Below are 19,127 nucleotides of genomic sequence, written 5' to 3'. Positions count from 1 at the left end.
GTTTACTACTATGCGCTAGTCTTATAATTGAGATAGAAATACTTGTTAAAATCTAACTAGAAACTTTACGGATTGGTACCGTATTGTTAATGAATCAAGAAATGATTAAGTCCTATTGCAAACTTTTAGTGAAACTCACTTTGTTGATTCGTAGAGCTATGGTTTCAATTAGTACCTAAACTTATCTTGTCTCCAGTGAAACTTGAAGTTCAAATCTGTTTGAAAAGTAAGGAGCTGAAAATTTAGTTTTCAGAAATTATCAAGGTACGAGATATATGTGATATCTAAGACCTTATTGCAAGATGATAGAATATAAATTTGGTGAGACTACATAAACTCATAAGTTTTATGGGAATGTATGAAGGTTGAAGACGCCAGGCGTCACAATCCTCCAACTATTGGGGCACTAACGATATTCGCATATCCATGAAATGATTGTCCTTAGTATGCACCGTTGCTAAGACTCGTCGTTTCGAAGCATCACGTGATGATCGGGTGTTATAGATTCTACGTGTGCTTCCAACGGGTGCAAGCCAGATTTGCATATGCGAATACTAAGGTTTAAACTTTATGAGCCTAGCATGTACAGACATGGTCTCAGAAAGTTATCATGAATTGATGGATAAAATTATGAGTGAAATTGTTCATCGTATTACAAATTTACTAATAGTGAAATCTGAAATACTTGTCATATGATGATCAACTTCAAAGTAAGAACCTCAAGGTTATTGGTATTTGACCAACAAACCTAGAAGTTATTGATGTTGAAGTGTTTTTCTGAATAATGAGGAAAGCTAAAAGAGAAATTGCAAAAGATATTTTGGCAAAAAGAAAAGAAAAGACTAGAAAGTCTAGCTCATGTGTATATAAATGATATACATGTTATGGTTGTATTCCTAGTCAAGTCACACAATGAAATTCTTGGGTATTAGTACCATATTGGTTGGTATGAAGTGTCATACAAAACAACGCAATACAAGAATACAATGGCCTAAGTGATTGACAAGGAATATGATAGGAATGCACGTCTGGAACAAAATAAAGTGTTATTGTGTTCGTCGTTGGCATTCTATCTAGCCCTTAGAATTTATAATAAAGAACTTAATAATTGTTATTTTGCTCTGGTCAAATGAAAACAATGAGTTGTTCAAATTATGACATTACTCCATGTACGATGGATAAGTTATTATAAATCTTAATGGTGAAACACACATACATAACACCGACGCTAAAAATGCCATAAGGCAAATGATTTGAATTCCACTTATTTGTGGAACCGCAATTTAGGTCATGTTAGAAAGGATCGCATGAAGGAACTCCATGCAAATGGATTTTTGGAGTCATTCGATTTGTTGAATCGTTTGGCACTTGCAAATCTTTTCTAAAGAGAATGATTTAAATACCGTTCATAGGCCAAAAGTTGAACGGGCAACTAACTTAGTGAAAACATACATAATGATATATGTGGTTCCATCGGGCATAGTTGTGTGCGGAAGATTCTTCTACTTCATGAAAAACTTTCAAACAATGAATTGAGTATATATGTGGATATATTCAATAAGGAAAAGTTTGAAACATTTGAATAGGATTCAAATAAATTTCAGCATGAAGTGGAAATCATCGTAATAGAAAAATCAAATATCTATGATTGGATCATGGTGGAAATATTTGAATTACGAGTTTTAGCGAACATCTAAGAGAGTTATGAAATTGTTCTACAACTCACATTTCTTGGAGTATCATAATGATGATATAGTATCCGAGATATGTATCCAAACCTTGTTGGATTAATGATGAGATAAAATATTATGACGCCATTATATTTTTGTGGATTATGCTTTAGTGACTACCGCTTTTACACTAAATAGAGCATCATCATGATCCGTTGAAATGACACCATACAAGTTATGGTATGGGTATAAACCCTAATAGTCTTTTCTTTAAATATTTGGTCTAAGAGTTTACAACCAAAATCGGATGAATGTCTTTGTTGGTTATCCCAGAGATTTAATTGGGAATTCTTCCCACAAGACAAAGACAAAAGTGTTTGTCAATGTTTTCTTATTTCCGAGAAATTGTTTCTAGTGAAGTATTTGAGTGGGAGGACAATATAATTTGATAAGGTTTATGAACCTGAGCATAATGATCAGAGTAGCGCAGCATCGGAATTGGTTTTGGAAGCGGCCATAACGATCATGGCTCCCATGACTACAAAGTGTTTTAGCCATGGAGATCGAAGTACATATTGAATCTTGTAGGTATGGTTTACTTTGTGATCAAATAAATGATTTGTGAACAAAGGATTGATTTTGAACAAATGATAAACCAACTACAAACAAAGAAGTTATGATGGGCCCTGACTCCGTTAAAATGGCCATGCACCATGAAATCCATAATAGATGAATACTTTTTGAAAGTAAATGGATCTATAGACTTTGAAGAAGCTCGACTTGTTGAAAAATTGTTTACGACAAAGTTCAAAGAGTTGACTACGATAAGATTAGATCTTCCGTAGCAATGCTTATAGTCTATGTGGATTATTCTAGTAATCACTACATATTTCTTTTATGAGATATGCTAGTAGGATGGAAAAATACATTACTTATCAGAAGTATGTATTAAAGGTGTATACAAGATACAACCAAGAGTTTTGCTGGTCCGTGGAATACTAGATAGGTATACGAACTTCAATTGGATGAAGTAAGTATTGCGGAGTTGGAATCTTCACCAGATGAAATAGTCAAAGAGTTTTTGATTTCATCAGAGAGACGATGAAGAGGCTTGCATTTGCAAGAAATTAAGTGGGAGCGCTAAGACACATTTATAATACTTTATGTAGGTGACATATAGTTGGTTATAAATGATGTAATTATATACTTGATTAAAAAGGTTTCATTGAGAATTAACTTCAATGAAAGGATATGGATCGAAACAAATTTAGTGTCAAGATCTATGAAGATAGATTGAAACACATAAATAAGTTTAAGTCAAAGTACATATGATGGATATTGAAGTAGTTCAATATAGAAATATTAAGAAAATGTTCTTGTCATGTGAAGGTTTAACAAGACTTGAGTGTATCTGACACTCAATGAGTAAAAACACATGAGTGATTATAGGTCACGAATAATATGTACACAATCAGATATCATGTGCTATAAAATGTTATGAGCATATACCAGAATGATACATATGATGATCATTAGACAACAGTAAGAATATCCTTGAGTACTTTAGAAGAACTAAGGATATATATATATATTTTTGTATGAAGAAATGACAAACAAATCGCTGTAAGGTGTTACACCGATATTGGTTTTGTCACATATAAAATATAATTTCAATCTCAAATTAGACTAAGTGTTGTTTAAAAGGTAGCACAATGAGCTAGAAGTTGTCTATGCTAGATTTAGAAGAGTTCTAAATATTGTGACGGAATCTACAAAAGAAGGCAGAGTATGTCATTGTTTTGACAATGACAAAGGATGTTAAGTCAAGAGGTTCTTTGAGAACTTGGTGTATTTCCGACGAGTCGGAACTTTGAAGCTATATTGTGTGTGACAATATTAGTGACATATTTCGAACAGATGGAATTAAGGTTCCACCAGAAGATCAAACATATTTAATGCCAACTCATTTGGAAATGAGTGATGCGTTGAGATGCAAATGAATTACAAAATACATACGTTTCTGAGCGTGTCAGATCCGATGACTAAAAACCTCTCCCGTGAGCAATACATGATAAAGCACCAGAAGACCAAGGTGTTATATCTTTACAAATGTAAACTAGATTATTGACTCTAGTGCAAGTGGGAGACTGAAGGAGATATGCCCTAGAGGCAATAATAAAGTGGTTATTATTTATATCTTTGTGTTTATGATAAATGTTTATATATCATGCTATAATTGTATTAACCGAAACATTAGTACATGTGTGATATGTAGACAACAAGAAGTCCCTAGTATGCCTCTTAAACTAGCTTGTTGATTAATGGATGATTAGTTTCATAATCATGAACATTGGATGTTATTAATAACAAGGTTATATCATTATATGAATGATGTAATGGACACACCCAATTAAGCGTAGCATAAGATCTCGTCATTAAGTTATTTGCTATAAGCTTTCGATACATGGTTACCTAGTCCTTATGACCATGAGATCATGTAAATCACTTATACCGGAAAGGTACTTTGATTACATCAAACGCCACTCGCGTAAATGGGTGGTTATAAAGGTGGGATTAAGTATCCGGAAAGTATGAGTTGAGGCATATGGATCAACAGTGGGATTTGTCCATCCCGATGACGGATAGATATACTCCGGGCCCTCTCGGTGGAATGTCATCTAATGTCTTGCAAGCATATGAATAAGTTCATAAGAGACCACATACCACGGTACGAGTAAAGAGTACTTGTCGGGAGACGAGGTTGAACAAGGTATAGAGTGATACCGAAGATCAAACCTCGGACAAGTAAAATATCGCGTGACAAAGGGAATTGGTATCGTATGTGAATGGTTCATTCGATCACTAAAGTCATCGTTGAATATGTGGGAGCCATTATGGATCTCCAGATCTCGCTATTGGTTATTGGTCGGAGTGAGTACTCAACCATGTCCACATAGTTCACGAACCGTAGGGTGACACACTTAAAGTTGGATGTTGAAATGGTAGAACTTGAATATGGAATGGAGTTCGAATATTTGTTCGGAGTCCCGGATGAGATCCCGGACATCACGAGGAGTTCGGAATGGTCCGGAGAATAAGATTCATATATAGGAAGTCATATTCCAAATTTGGAAATGATCCGGTGCATTTATGGCAGGTTCTAGAAGGTTCTAGAAAAGTCCGGAAGAAACGCACTATGGAAGGTGGAGTCCCGGAAGGACTCCACAAGCTTGGCCAGCCAAACCCTAAAGGAGGAGTCCCGGTGGGTTCCACCTAGAGGTGGCCGGCCACCCCACCTAAGGAAAAGGTGGGAGTCCCACCTTGGGTAGGACTCCCTCCTTGAGTAGGTTTCCCACCTTTGGGAAGTTTTGGTGTTGGGGTCTTATTCGAAGACTTGGACTACAACTCTTGGGGATTCCACCTATATAATGAGGGGCATAGGAGAGGGGGCTGACTACTACAAGCCCATAGCTTGGCCGCACCCCTAGGTGGCCGGCCACCCCCTCTCCCAAACCCTAGCCGCCCCCTCTCTCCTCCTCTTCTCCCGCACGCTTAGCGAAGCTTCGCCGGAGATCTCCACCGCCACCGCCACCACGCCGTCGTGCTGCCGGATTCAAGGAGGAGCTACTACTTCCGCTGCCCGCTGGAACGGGGAGAAGGACGTCGTCTTCATCAACAACCGAACGTGTGACCAAGTACGGAGGTGCTGCCCGTTCGTGGCGCCGGAAGCGATCGTGATCAAGATCTTCTACGCGCTTTTGCAAGCGGCAAGTGAACGTCTACCGCAGCAACAAGAGCCTCATCTTGTAGGCTTTGGAATCTCTTCAAGGGTGAGACTCGATACCCCCTCGTTGCTACCATCTTCTAGATTGCATCTTGGCTTGGATTGCGTGTTCGCGATAGGAAATTTTTTGTTTTCTATGCAACGTTATCCTACACTTGTTGCTTAAGGCCTTGAGATATGCACCTTTTGTTTTTCAACTCTTGTCTTAGGAGGTTGAATCTCCGTTTCTCATCATTTAAATGATATTCTAATTCCTCGATGGACTCTTCCCTTTCTTTGAGAGAGTCCATCAAGTAATAAAACTTGACAAGAGCATCACCACGAAGAGTGCATCTAACTTTGTAAAGATCCTTAAGCATAGCAACCTCATCTAGATTTTCAGTTTCATCATCAAGAACACTAGATAGAGAAGGTGGGGATTCCATTACCTTTGTTTCCCTTGCCATTAGACAAGAGCCGATGGTCATAGAGGAGGGAGAGTCATCAGAGTCATCACCATGAGTTGTTCTTGACATGAAGGAAGAACCAATATCATTCGGAGTTGAGGACTCCATGGAGTAATCCTTGGAGTAGTCATATGTGAAGAGTGACCCTGGTTTGGAGAAAACCAAACCAGCCACTCCAGCCTCCTTCTCCTCATCTTCTTCCTCTTCATCGGAAATGTACTCAGCCCCAACAAAGGCTCTTCCCTTGTTCTTCTTGTATCGTTCATTGATTGGGTTTGGCTTCAGTCTTGGCTTGACCCCTTTGATAAACTTCGTCTTGTCTACCCTTTTTTCATAAGGGCACTCATTTGCAAAGTGACTATCTTCATCACAATTGTAGCACGTTCTCTTCTTCTTCTCATTGAAGGACATAGGGAACTTCTTCTTGTACTTCTTGGCAAAGAAAGCAAAATATGTCCCGATGTCTCTAGTTGAAGTCATCTCTTCATCTTCTTCGATCTCATAGGCTTCTTCTCTTTCTTGGTCAGCTCTAGCCTTCAAAGCAAGGTTATGTGAGGATCCTTCTACACAGTTCATTGCCATGAGCTTTTCTCTTGTCTTGGCCATGTTGTCATTGGCTGCCACATAGGAGAGTAGATCATCTGCGTTCAGATTATCTTGCTGGGTGAGGATTTGCAAGTTGAGTGCAAGGTTGGTGTCCTTTTGTTTGACAGCAATCATGGCAATGACCTTAGACTTTATGAATTCTTCATTCATTTCAAAGCCATCATTGTATTTTTCACATCCAAGGCCCTTGACCTTTACTCTAAGAGCACCAAGCCTTCCATAGGCATCGGCCAAGGATTCTCCTTCTCTAATCATGAACAAAGTTGCCGTTGTCTTTGCTGACTCATAGAGAGCTCCTTGGATCAGATTGGTTCCCTCTTGAAGTACTACAATCCGATCACAAAGCTCTTTAGCGGAGCCGATGTCATTGACTTGATCAAGGAGCTTGCGGTTGATGCCACTTCTAATCTTGTCACATGCAGAGGCATTGAGTTGACGGTTGTAGAACTCGGTGGAGGTTAGCCTAATGGGATCTTGTGGCTTCTGGTAACCATCCACGATGATCTCCCACATCTCCACACTGCAGCTGGGAATATGAGACTCCATAGAGGATTTCCAAAAAGAAAAGTGAGTTCCATCAAAATGGGGAACATTCCCACTATGGTTTATATGAGGCATGGGTGAAGTGTTTTTGGGATAGTCATGGTTGACTTCATGGAAAGTTTCCGGAGGAACCGAAGACCCACTAGAAGTCCCATTAGAAGTCCCACTAGTCAGGTTTTTAAGCATGGCACTCATTTGTGCCATTTGGCTTTGGACTTCATCCTCCTTCTTCTTTTTCTCAGCCTCATATGCTAAGAATCTGGATTTGATCTCCTTAACCGAAAGTTTAGAATCTTCATCCAGACCCTCGAATAGTTTATCCATCTCATTCTTAAAGCTGTGAAGTTCTTAAAAAGAGTCCAGGCTCTGATACCAATTGAAAGTTCAGAGATGGTAAACCTAGAGGGGGGGGGGTGAATAGGTTTCTACAAATTTTAATTCTTTCTTTGCAATGTTAGGCTTTGCGGAAATATAAAGATGAGCCTAATGCAAACTAGGTGAAGCACACTATATGATGATACAAGTAACTCGAGCACGAAGGCTCTCACAGGCAGTTATATCACAAGTAAAGGGTTCGGTTAAGGATAACCGATAGCACGCGGAGACGAAGGTTTATTCCCGTGTTCCCTTCCTTTGCAAGAAGGTACGTCACGTTTGGAGAGGTGGGGGTCCCACGAAGGATTCCCCAACGCCACGAAGGCTCACCTTCTTCTCTGGAACCTATCCCACGAAGGAGTAGCTAACTCACTTGTGGTAGACTTTGAGGTAGCCCCCAAACCTTCACAATCTTGTCAGGAGCAAATCCACAACCCGGATGCTTCCGGACTACTCTTGCCCACCTAGGGTTTCCAAAGAACCCTAGAGAGCAAGTATCTTGATGAATACAAGGGGGAACAAGATTTGGCTCGGTGGAACTATAGATCAGGGCCTCCTCTATCTTTTCCCCTGAGGGATTCGAGTTTGGGAGGAGGAGGAGGGAGATCTGAGGCTTTTGGTATTTCTATCAATGGAGTATGAGAGAGAGAGAGAGAGAGAGAGAGAGAGAGAGTACAAGAAAAATTTGTAATGTAGTGCCTAAGTGTTCTAAGGTAGGTGAAGGGGTATATATATTGTTACTAGAAATCCAGCTGTTGCAACTTGTCCAGCTCATCAAACCTTCGAGGAGCCCGGTCAATCGGGCATGGGGTCGGGCCATCCGGTGCAAGGGCCGGTCCAACCGGGCCTTAGGCCGGACCATCCTGTCCAGACTAGACCTGGCGCCGGGCCGTGACCGGGGCTGGACTTGGTCTTACAGTACCTGCCCCTGGTTACGACCGGAGCACGAGCCGACGCGCACCGGGGCATCCGGTCTACAAGCCGGTCCGACCGGGCATGAGGCCGGACCAGTCCGGTCCAAATCGGGCGGTACACTGGGCCAACACCGAGCGAAGGTGAAACTCCCCTGGATGGTACCCGGCTGGCACCGGCCCAGGGGCCGGTCGGCGCCGGGTCAGCCGGTGCCACGGCCGGTCCAACCGGACCTCCGGCCGGCCTGAGGCTGAACAATCCTTCTTCATTTTTGTCGAAGTGGGGGGGGGGGGGTCTCCCTTCACCTTCTTGTTTCATTGATACACCATTATGCCTATTTGGCTAATACCTGGGAATAATCTCATAGACATGTATTAGACCAATTACTCTAGCAACGGTGTCATTGTTACTAAAATAATGGATAAGGGTAAAATACCCTTAGAGGTCGTTTGGTATCCATCATTTGGGCCTGGAATTCTGGAATTCATTTTGGAATTCCATAGGTGGGCTGTTTGGTTGTCACAGAATTGGGTCATCATTTCATTTAGGAAATCCAGCAAAATGACACCATGGGTAAACACAAGTCCAAGCTGAGACCTGTCATTTGCAATTCTTGTGGAAGCCATTTACAAATTCAATATTGAATTATGTTGTCATTTGCAATTCCTGTGACAACCAAACAAGTGTCCATTTCTGAAATTACAATGTCAATGAAATGAATGCATGTATTCATTTCAAAATGCTACAAATGAAATGAAAGCCTGGCTTCCAAACGACTCCTTACAATTTTACTTGAAGCTACTACTAAAATTCCTACATTGTATGCATTTGCATTTATTTTGAAACCTAGGACTAAAATTAACGGCTTTGCTAGTATTCTCTTGGTCTAAAGTGTTGCGGTAAACATATATTATGGTAAATATTTCACTAATGTTCGCACTAAGCTTTTTGAAGTTTACTGTAAGTGTGAACAAAAGTGTGCTGGAGTTTTGGTTGCAACGACGCAACTCCTCTACCAGCACCAACTATAACTAAGAAGAACCTATCAGTGCAGGGAAAGATATTTTCTTCTTCCTCCTATGCCTCGAGTTCTTCGACTTTGACACAATCAGCACCCTTGCAAACAAGTTACTGCAGTGGAGAGTTAGCGAAGTACCCATCAATGACATATTCGCACACCAAGAAGACAATAATTTTAACATATTGCAGTGGTGGTCCGAACACAAGATTACATATTGCATGTTTTCCATATTAGCACCTGATGTGATATCACTACCCATGTCAACACTATCACCGGAGTAAGCTTTCAGTCTAGCTAAAATAATATATATTTAAAGAGATCAGGAGAAGAATCATTCTCGCCCCAAATATTGTGAGAACAGTTATGACCATCAAAGATGGGGAACTTGCCAAAGAGCCTAACACACTACTGATAACCAATAACTAGTCGCGTTCCAAAACATTCCCAACGTAGAGAACCTGAAGATTAGTTATAGTCTTAGTGATTTTATTTTTCCTTTCTATAATTTTCTTATCAATTTTGAAATTTCATTTTCCTTTCATAGTTTTATTTTCCTAACGTAGTTTAGACTTTGGGGAGACGTGTACTCTTTTTTCCTTCTCAGAGATGAAAGGTTTTGATGAGGTAGCTACCAATAAAGGTTCATTTTTTATCCTAGACACTTAGCCACATTTTCTTTATTTTTTGGAAGTAATTGACCCATAAACGTAGACATGCCTACTTTATTTTTGATATAAATAGAGCATCCAACCCCTCTCATTTTCCAAAATGAACATCACCCCTCTCATTTCTCATGCTCAAACATGTCTGATACCAAGAAGATTCTTTTTCCAAAATTCTTTCGTTTGTACCACCACTTCCTCCACCACTACTGGGTACAAAATAACCTCCAAGGTGTGGGAGCACTTTGAACAAGAAAACATGAGAGAATGGTGGCTAGAAGTGGAGAGCTGGGTGCAGAAAAGGTGGGCACAATGATGTCCGAGTAGTTGATCTCAATGGAGGAACCGACCACCTGATGATGCACGTCGTCTCTCACACCAAGAGGGAAGTACCAGAATATTAGTTTTAGTCATTGTATTTTTTAATCACTTTTGTATTTTCTTTTCTTATTAGAGCGAGGTGTATACCTTTTCCTTGCCGATGATGGAAGGTTTTTTATGAGGCAACTACTAATAAAGATTAATTATAACCAAAAAAGGAATTCTTTGTTGAATATAAAGAATGCATACCCTGTGAAACATTTCCCGAGAAGACCCGGATGCATCTTTTCTTTGAGTGTTCTTTTAGCTGGCTGGCCGGCCCTTGAAATTGAGTGAGTAGAATACTGATTTATACATCCACGATATGTTCTCGGTCGCCAAGAAGATACTCCAAGAAATTTACAATGGAAAATATCATCACTGGATGTTGTAGCCTACGAAACTAGAGGAATAATTAGTCTCTACTTGTATCACAAAATTCAAAATGGCTTTGTTATTATGCATAGGGCCAAACCTAGTGTTAAGGAATGCATGCAAGCATGGCTTGACACATTATGAGCTCCGAATTCTTTCCCCTAGATCATATATCATATAAATATTGTCCAATATATTACCAAATAAAGATGACACCGTTTGGGGTTTTCCATAATGTATTTGTGTCAGAAAAACGTTCAACTATTATCCGTGACACTTTGCCATATTTTTCTTATTTTTTATATTTTTATTTTTTCATTTATTTTTTCAATTGTTCGAAATAATCAGACAAACAAGACATATGAAGCCAACGCCCATAAATTCCCGACGCACTACGGGCCCGCCTATTTACTTGAGGGGCCATCCCGTGCCTTATTGAGAAGCCAATGCGTAGGCACGACACATCCCGTTTATGGACGGGCCTTCATGGGCCATCCCATATCAAGCACCCAACGGTTTGGTGGGATGTGACGTGCCACGGGTCAGCCCTTGGACAAGGTTGACTTAGGTGTAGAAGTTTATCATCGAGCAAGGTTTGAATCGTCCTTGTCAGCGGGTAGATATGTGTGGTTCCTAGGTCCACCCGATTTAAACACAAATGTTGCCCGGGATACACGTAGCATGGTATTCTTAAAGTTTCTGAAACAAAAGTTTCAAAAATTCTAGATATAGTCAACGACGTATTTTACAAATCTGCAAAATCTCTAAGCAAAGTACTTAGTACTCTACGCTACAAAAAAATGACAAAATATGATAATCTTGAGAGATTTGAAAAGTTACACTGATCTAATTTTGCACTGCCTAGATTACAGATTATCTCACACTGAATTTTTGTACAATGCTAATATGAATCATTTGTCTACATATAGAATTTTTCTTCATATTTTTCAATTTTTTTTTGTTAATTTCGAATTTTCAAAAAAGGCTACATGTAACCCGTCCTACATTTTGCCACTCTCGTAATTTTTGGCTCTATATAAATGGTGAAGGTGTGTTGAGTTCGAAAAAAAAAATGGCACTTTCCCCTCATTTTTTTGCCGCGCCACCGACCTGTGGGACCTAAAACCAGTAGCACAGCTAGTGGGAGCCACTAAGCCCACTCCTTTGCCCCAATCGCCGTCGTCCCGACTCGCTCCGATCCTCCGCCGCCCGTTGTCCCATCACGGCGCAGGACGCGCGCCCGCCTGCGGCCGGCCACATGTGGGAGCGCGGCAGGCCGCCCCGCAAGCCGCGACCGTCGCCTCTCATCTTGCCGGCATCGGCGCTGGTGTCGCCCCCTCCCCCTCGATACGTCTTCCCCAGATCCCTCTTCGCACTCGCCGCCCGCATCATGCCGTCGCGCCGCCCCTCCCCTGTCCTCCTCCTCCTCCTCGCGCTGGCGCTCGCCCTACTCTTCCTCCTCCTCTCCCCCTCCGGCCCCTCCGCCTCCCGCCTCTCCCAATCCTTCGCTTCCACCTCCGCCTTTTCTGCCGCTTCTGCCCCTCCCTCCCCCGTCAAGATCTACCTCTACGACCTGCCGTCCAAGTTCACCTACGGCGTCGTACGCAGCTACATGTCCGCGCGAGCTCCGCCGGGGTCCGCGGATGTGGGCGCGACGCTGGCAGACGAGGAGCTGCGGTATCCGGGACACCAGCACTCGGCGGAGTGGTGGCTCTTCAAGGACCTCCGTCGCCGCGGCCCGCGTGATCGCCCCGTGGCCCGCGTGGATGACCCGGCCGAGGCCGACCTCTTCTACGTGCCCTTCTTCTCCTCCCTCAGCCTCGTCGTCAACCCCATCCGCCCTCCGGCAGCCGCCAATGCCTCCGGGGCGGAGGCCACGGTGGCGCCTTTGTTGTACAGCGACGAGTCCATGCAGGACGAGCTGGTGGAGTGGCTGGAGCGGCAGCCATACTGGCGGCGGCACCGAGGGAGGGATCACGTCTTCATCTGCCAGGATCCCAACGCGCTCTACAAGGTGGTGGACCGGATCAGCAATGCGGTACTCCTCATCTCTGACTTCGGCCGGTTGCGTGGTGATCAGGCCTCGCTCGTCAAGGATGTCATCCTGCCTTACTCCCACCGCATCAACCCCTTCAAGGGTGATGTCGGTGTTGACGCTCGTCCAGCCTTGTTGTTCTTTATGGGCAACCGGTACCGAAAGGAGGTAAGTTCGTGGGTATCAAATAATAAGTATTACTTCATCAAATTTGGGGCATCGAGCACTTGCATTTGAAGCAAACCTATGTGATATTCCCTCCATTTTAAATTACCCCGCATATTAGTTTTTGCTAAAACAAGCCTTTGCCGGAAATTACTCTATTATTACTACGTGATAATAATTGTATTACTTAGTTTTCAGATATACACGATGCTTTTGTGTGATTATTGTTAAATTTAAGTTGTGTTTAGATCTTCAGAGCACTCTCGTATGATGTCAAATTCCTGTCTTTGAATGATCATATCATATAAAATGAAGTTACGCGAAAAGAAATTTAGGATATGATACACTGGATTTAGTTTATTTAGATGGGTGAGGTTGCTTCGTGTAAATAGGAACGCCACTCTATCATGGGACCAATATCGTAGGACAATTCGACGAGGGCACCATTTGGCATTCAAGTGGTAACACATACAATCTCCTCAAGTGAAATAACTATTTCTTGCACGACTGAGAAATAGCTATTTGTAGGTCCACACTAAGAACCACCCGATCTAAATACTGAGATTTGTGTAAGTATTTCTAAGTTGACTTCATCGGGCAGCTATGAATGATGACTGAGAAATAATTATTTCTAAGTTGTCTGAGAAATAGTCACTCCCTTCTTATATTAGATAAACTGTTGCAAATTTAAGGGCTTGTTGGCTACATAAATTGCTGAGAATTGAAGTACTGTTCAGTTGTAGTCTTTCACTATTCCACAAACCACATCTGTTTTTAAAACACAGTCTCTTGTACATGCTAATCTACCTAGTTAATAATTTATTGCAGAGACAAACCCTGCCACAGTACTGCAAACAGTTCCTCTACCTTATGCCCTTCTTGTTCATTCATCTTCTAGGTGTCTAACATGACTCAAAGGTTTAAGCTGCATTCAGTTTTTCTTGTTTCCACTTGCAATTGTTGCATCCAATGTCCGCTACTTAATTCTGCATGATGCATAACTTCTTTGGAACAAGAGTGAAGTTAATAAATGCACCATCTGAGCATAGTATACAATAGTCAGTGGAAATAGTTAACAGAGAACCATTATTGAAACTCAACACTATTCCATAAATGAACATGATATAAGCCACTGCCAACTTTGTGTACTGGAAAATTGCCACTACAAAAAGGGACTTATGAAAGATGCCACTGTAAAGGGTTAGATTGATATACGCCGTTGCTACAATGTGTTAGCCTGAATGTAATCATGTCATGGTGTGATCTGCACACATAGGTTGTGTGTGAACAGGGGCGCATGATTTGTGTCCTGTGTGAGTCAACAGTGCACATAGGTTGTGTACTGAATAGATAGGCATGCTGCAGTGTGTTTGCTGTTAGAAGTAGGGTCTGTTTGGTTCCTAGCCACAATTTGCCAAGCCAAAGTGTGGTTAGCCACAAAAGGGTGGCTAGCCACAAAATTGTGGCTTAAAATATTGAAGCCAAACTTTGGCAAAACTTGGCAAAAAAGTTGAGTCTATGACAAATGGACCATACATATAAAGTGTGGCAAAAACCAAACACATGCCAAATAAACTATGGCTGCCAAATTTTGGCTTGGCAAATTGTGGCTAGGAACCAAACATGCCCGTAATCTTGTCAATGTAGTTGGATCTAGCTTAGTCATGAAGTATACAGGGTATGTAGGGAGAACTCTAGAATTAGGAATGTTCTAGAGTAAGATATTTAGGAGTACTATGAAATATCTAGAGTTTGTAGAGTATTCTAGAAGCATGGTGTAGGGTTTGGATTGTGCCACATGGCAACAATCTAAAGGGTCATGTACAAGTATAAATAGGTCCTAGCATAGGTGGCTGGGGTGAGCATGGGTTGCTAAGTTAAGTAGGCATTTGTTGCTGAGTAGTGTAGCATCAGTTGCTACAAAAGCTAATAAAAGAAGCCATATGTTGCCTAAACTATCCTGTGTTCTCCTTTATAGTTCTAGTCCTTCATGTTCTGCTTTTACTCAAGAGAGAGAATAGAGAACAGAGAGGGAACACTAACACAATGGCAAACATTGATCTATTCAACTGTTGGCAGTGACATTTTTTTTTGCCATGTCATTTTTTAAATATGCAAAGTTGGCCCTGGCATATATCGAATTGACCCAAGTGTTACAAAAAAATGTGGCAGACAGATGCTTTAAAGTATGCTATTAACTGCATGATTTAAAACTTCCAGAGCCTTATTTTAATACCAAAATGTGCTCCTCAAGTCTTCACATTTATCTCCCTTCAAGTTATATAGTTCCCACATCTGACTTAAGCTATGGGATGATCTGCACTTGTCCTTATTCCTTTTCCTGAGTTTATTTACTATGAACACGCCCTTCTTTGTTTCTTAGCCATGTAGGTTATAGACTCATAGTCAATGTTATCTTTCTTTGATTACTTATTTCAGTTTATGCCAAAGCACTACTTAGTATGGTTGATTATTCTTAATAATGTAGGGTGGGAAGGTCCGGGATACACTGTTTCAAGTTCTTGAAAATGAGGGAGATGTAATCATAAAACATGGAGCCCAATCAAGGGTGAGTCGGCGTATGGCCACACAAGGAATGCACTCATCCAAATTTTGCCTGCACCCTGCTGGAGATACTCCCTCAGCATGTAGACTGTTTGATGCACTTGTCAGCTTGTGTGTTCCTGTTATTGTTAGTGATCACATCGAGTTACCATTTGAAGATGTAATAGACTACAGTAATGTATCAATTTTTGTGGACACAAGCAAGGCTGTACAGCCTGGATTCTTAACTTCCATGCTTCGAAGAGTCAGTTCAGAGCGGATTCTGGAGTACCAGAGAGAAATACAAAGGGTCAGTTCTCCATCTTTCTTAGTTGGTGCTGTCGTATGCATCTTTATTACGTCTTTCTCTGTATGTATCTCAGTTACTCCCTCTGTTCACTAATATAAGACCTTTTAGATATTTCAAAGTGGACCACATAGGGACCAGAGTGAGTGAATCTACACTTTAAAAGTGGACTAGATATGAACCAAAATGGGTGAATCTGTAAAAAGCTAAAAGGTCTTACATTAGTGAACGGAGGGAGTATTAGCAACAGATTTCGTGCATATATCTGAAACAAAATATATCTGATTGAGTAATAGTTATATAGATTTTCTTCCAGTTGCACTATCTCATAATACTGGGATTTTTTATAGAGTACAAATGCAAATCACCCTGAATTGTATATGATTTAGTGAGATAGAAACACACTCACATGCCAAGTTCAGTTAGTTTCAGATGACTGAGAGGAGCGATTCTACATATCAGTAAACTTTGAGAACCTGATAATATGTCAGTCAGCCTTTTTTTTTGCACAAGCCAATGTAATTAAAAACATCATTGTGAATAGTCATATAACTACCATATTGGAAGTTATATTAAAAGCTCAACAACTTAACTGCACTTGTTTGATTAAGTGTTTTTTGCTGTTAAAGCTGGTTATATGTTCAAAATTACTAGCAACAGACACTTGGCTCATTGGTGCAAACTAGAAAGATCATTTCTTTCTTTATTGTCGTTTAGTTGGAAAAACTTCATGGATGGTTGGTACTAGTTTCCAATTGCTTGGAAAATAAGTTGCTTTATGAATATGATTTATTTTCCTTTTTTTAGACACTGAATATGGGGTAATTTATGCTCATCATGGATGGGAGCATATAGTTTAGGCTACAAAGCAGCCAAAGTCTCATGTTAAGTAAAATCCGATTTGCTCCGGTGCTTTTAATTGACAGGGATATGCCATCGGCTTTTACTGTAAAAAAATAGCACCCCGGTGTTAAACTTTTACTGCAAGAGACTCAAGGATTTGCAGGAGGTTTTGGCTTTTATGGAGTGTAATGCATATCCATACTGCTTTTGACATATTTGGCCGTTAACTAGTAGTTTCTTTGCTGAACCTCTGTTATGTTGCAGGTAAAACATTACTTTGAGTATGAAGATCCAAATGGACCAGTGAATGAAATATGGCGCCAAGTTTCCGTGAAGGCACCTCTGATCAAGCTGTTGATTAATCGTAACAAACGCATGGTTGAAAGAGGCACTAACGAAACTGATTGCTCGTGCATCTGTTCAATTCCGAGTGAGATATCTAATTCTAGATAGGTAAAATAGATGGCTTTCGTGGCCTGAAGGAATTCAACCTTTGTGGATACATCGCCTGAATTTTGGAAGTTGCAGCGCTATATATATGTACAGCAAGGACCCTATTGTCTCTGTATAATTCCTGATTGCACGTAACCTCCTGATCAAGTCCTTCAAATTATTCAAGTAGATGTTGAATAGAGTCAGCAATGTAGGACGGCACTTTGACTGGTGTATTTGTATTATTTTATTTTATTTTATTTATGTTGTTCGCTTGTCAAAATGTCATGTTGAGACAGAATGTTTTATTCACAATATTCATCATAGTGTTTCTTCTGGAGACATATACAAGCCGGAATACGAATGATGTACCAGAAGCAATCTTGGCACCTTGATTATGGTGCCTGAAATATGACCAATGTAGTTTTTTTTAACTAATGAACCTTACTCTGAAAAATCAAGTGTTGAAAATTGCTTTGTACACTGAAGTACCTTCCACATACACGTCTCAAAGGATTTAATTGAGATACTCCCTCCGTCTAAAAATATGGGTCTCAACTATCTTTAACTAAAATATATCTAGATAGTGTTCATTCAGGAGTGATGCAAATAGCATGTACATCAATACAGATCTTGCCTAAGTAACTCACGCATGGATGCCGAAAGATTAGGTTAATGCTAACATTACAGGAGCACTAACACACTGGCTGTATACCATGCGCGTACTCCTCTTTAACCCAGCTTCGGTGTTGAAACTTTTGACCGAAATGATCAACCTGCCCCAACAAATTACCAGAAAAGACCACCAGTAAAAAATGCTAAAAAAAGACTGCCTCCATGTGGCGCTAGGGCGTGCCACGCGACACGTGGCACCTGGTGGCAGTGGGGCCTGCCGCCGCACGTTAGGAGGCCATCCTGTTTTTTATGTGCATTGTTTGAAGTCGTCAGATGAATCCTTGAATCCTATCATGTTCGAGTGTTGATTCATGTTGTTCCGTGTTCATAGGAGAAAGTGATTAGTGTTATCGCCTACACAAGCTTCCGCGCGGTCGGCCTGCAGGGGTTGCCACGGACGAAAGCCCATGGGTGTCGTCGTGCTTGCCGCCCACGCCAGTGGCGGCATGGCCCACTACCTCAAGGCCCGACTAATGGAGCGCGCTGGCCTCCTAATGTGCCGCCAGGGAGAGCGGCGGCTGGCGTTGCCGCCATTAGCAACTTTTTTCATAGGTGGTCTTTTCTAGCAATTCGTTGGAGCAAGTGGTTCTTTCTATCAAAAATTTCCGACGCCATACAAACACAAGTCAGTGAGTAACCATATTCTTATAACTCGTGGATACAAAATCCTATTTATACCCTTGTCCATTGTATAGATATTTACTCGTACCTATAATCGATAGATACCCCTTTAAAGCCGCCGCGGTCCTACTTAGCTTACTTGCCAATTACGGTGTGATGGAGAAGGCTGATGGATCGACAACTCGAGGGAACACGTGGGGGATTAAGATGAGTAGGGTTTGACTATACCCATGGATGCATGATTGTACTAATAAAATGGTTGTAAGTTTTATGGCATCATAAAAAGTTACGAGTTGAGATTTACCCATGTTAATTTTCCTAAAATGATATAATCTCTTTTAAGAACTAAAAATATGAGAAAATAAGGATGTTAGTTTAAGTTTAAAAAACTGGACTCGTTTTCTAGATTTTTTTTAGCAAAGCAAAGGTCATCATGTGACAATAAGCATGATGTAAGTTCCACGTAATTCACAAAATTATGCTCCCCAACTCAGCGAAATGGTCCATGGTTGTAGCACCCCGGTCATCCATCGGTCGGGTCTGTGTCAACTCTTTAGGATCTCTAGACTAGCTCACACGTCTTTCCAGCGTACTTTGTCCTCATTCGTGTGCACCCGACTTTGAAGAACTATTCCAACAATTTTTTCGATGGTTAGACAGATTGGCACTAATGGATTTTGAACTAGTATTTACCGTACAATATTCTTTTACAACTATGTCCACACCATTATGAAGTTTTGCAGTTTTTGTA

The 19,127-nt window shown here is 41.0% G+C and overlaps 1 protein-coding gene across 1 annotated transcript; it reads left to right on the top strand.

Moving 5' to 3' along the window:
* The first annotated feature begins 12,000 nt into the window (after positions 1-12,000).
* LOC124676312 (probable arabinosyltransferase ARAD1) lies at positions 12,001-17,219 on the top strand. The gene is made up of 3 exons (XM_047212391.1): positions 12,001-12,957; positions 15,443-15,808; positions 16,913-17,219. The coding sequence occupies exons 1-3, from the start codon at positions 12,013-12,015 to the stop codon at positions 17,099-17,101; spliced, it is 1,500 nt and encodes a 499-aa protein (XP_047068347.1). The 5' UTR covers positions 12,001-12,012; the 3' UTR covers positions 17,102-17,219.
* The last annotated feature ends 1,908 nt before the right edge of the window (positions 17,220-19,127 follow it).

The sequence above is a fragment of the Lolium rigidum genome, chromosome 7, assembly GCF_022539505.1.
Source record: "Lolium rigidum isolate FL_2022 chromosome 7, APGP_CSIRO_Lrig_0.1, whole genome shotgun sequence".
Taxonomy (NCBI): domain Eukaryota; kingdom Viridiplantae; phylum Streptophyta; class Magnoliopsida; order Poales; family Poaceae; genus Lolium; species Lolium rigidum.
The sequence above is the reverse complement of the archived record's forward strand: the minus strand, read 5'-3'. Positions and strand labels throughout refer to the sequence as shown.

Coding starts and splice junctions, on each gene's coding strand:
- LOC124676312 (XM_047212391.1), top strand. CDS start 12,013: ATGTGGGAGCGCGGCAGGCCGCCCCGCAAGCCGCGACCGTCGCCTCTC. Junction 12,958..15,442: donor GCAACCGGTACCGAAAGGAG/GTAAGTTCGTGG, acceptor TTAATAATGTAG/GGTGGGAAGGTCCGGGATAC. Junction 15,809..16,912: donor ACCAGAGAGAAATACAAAGG/GTCAGTTCTCCA, acceptor GTTATGTTGCAG/GTAAAACATTACTTTGAGTA.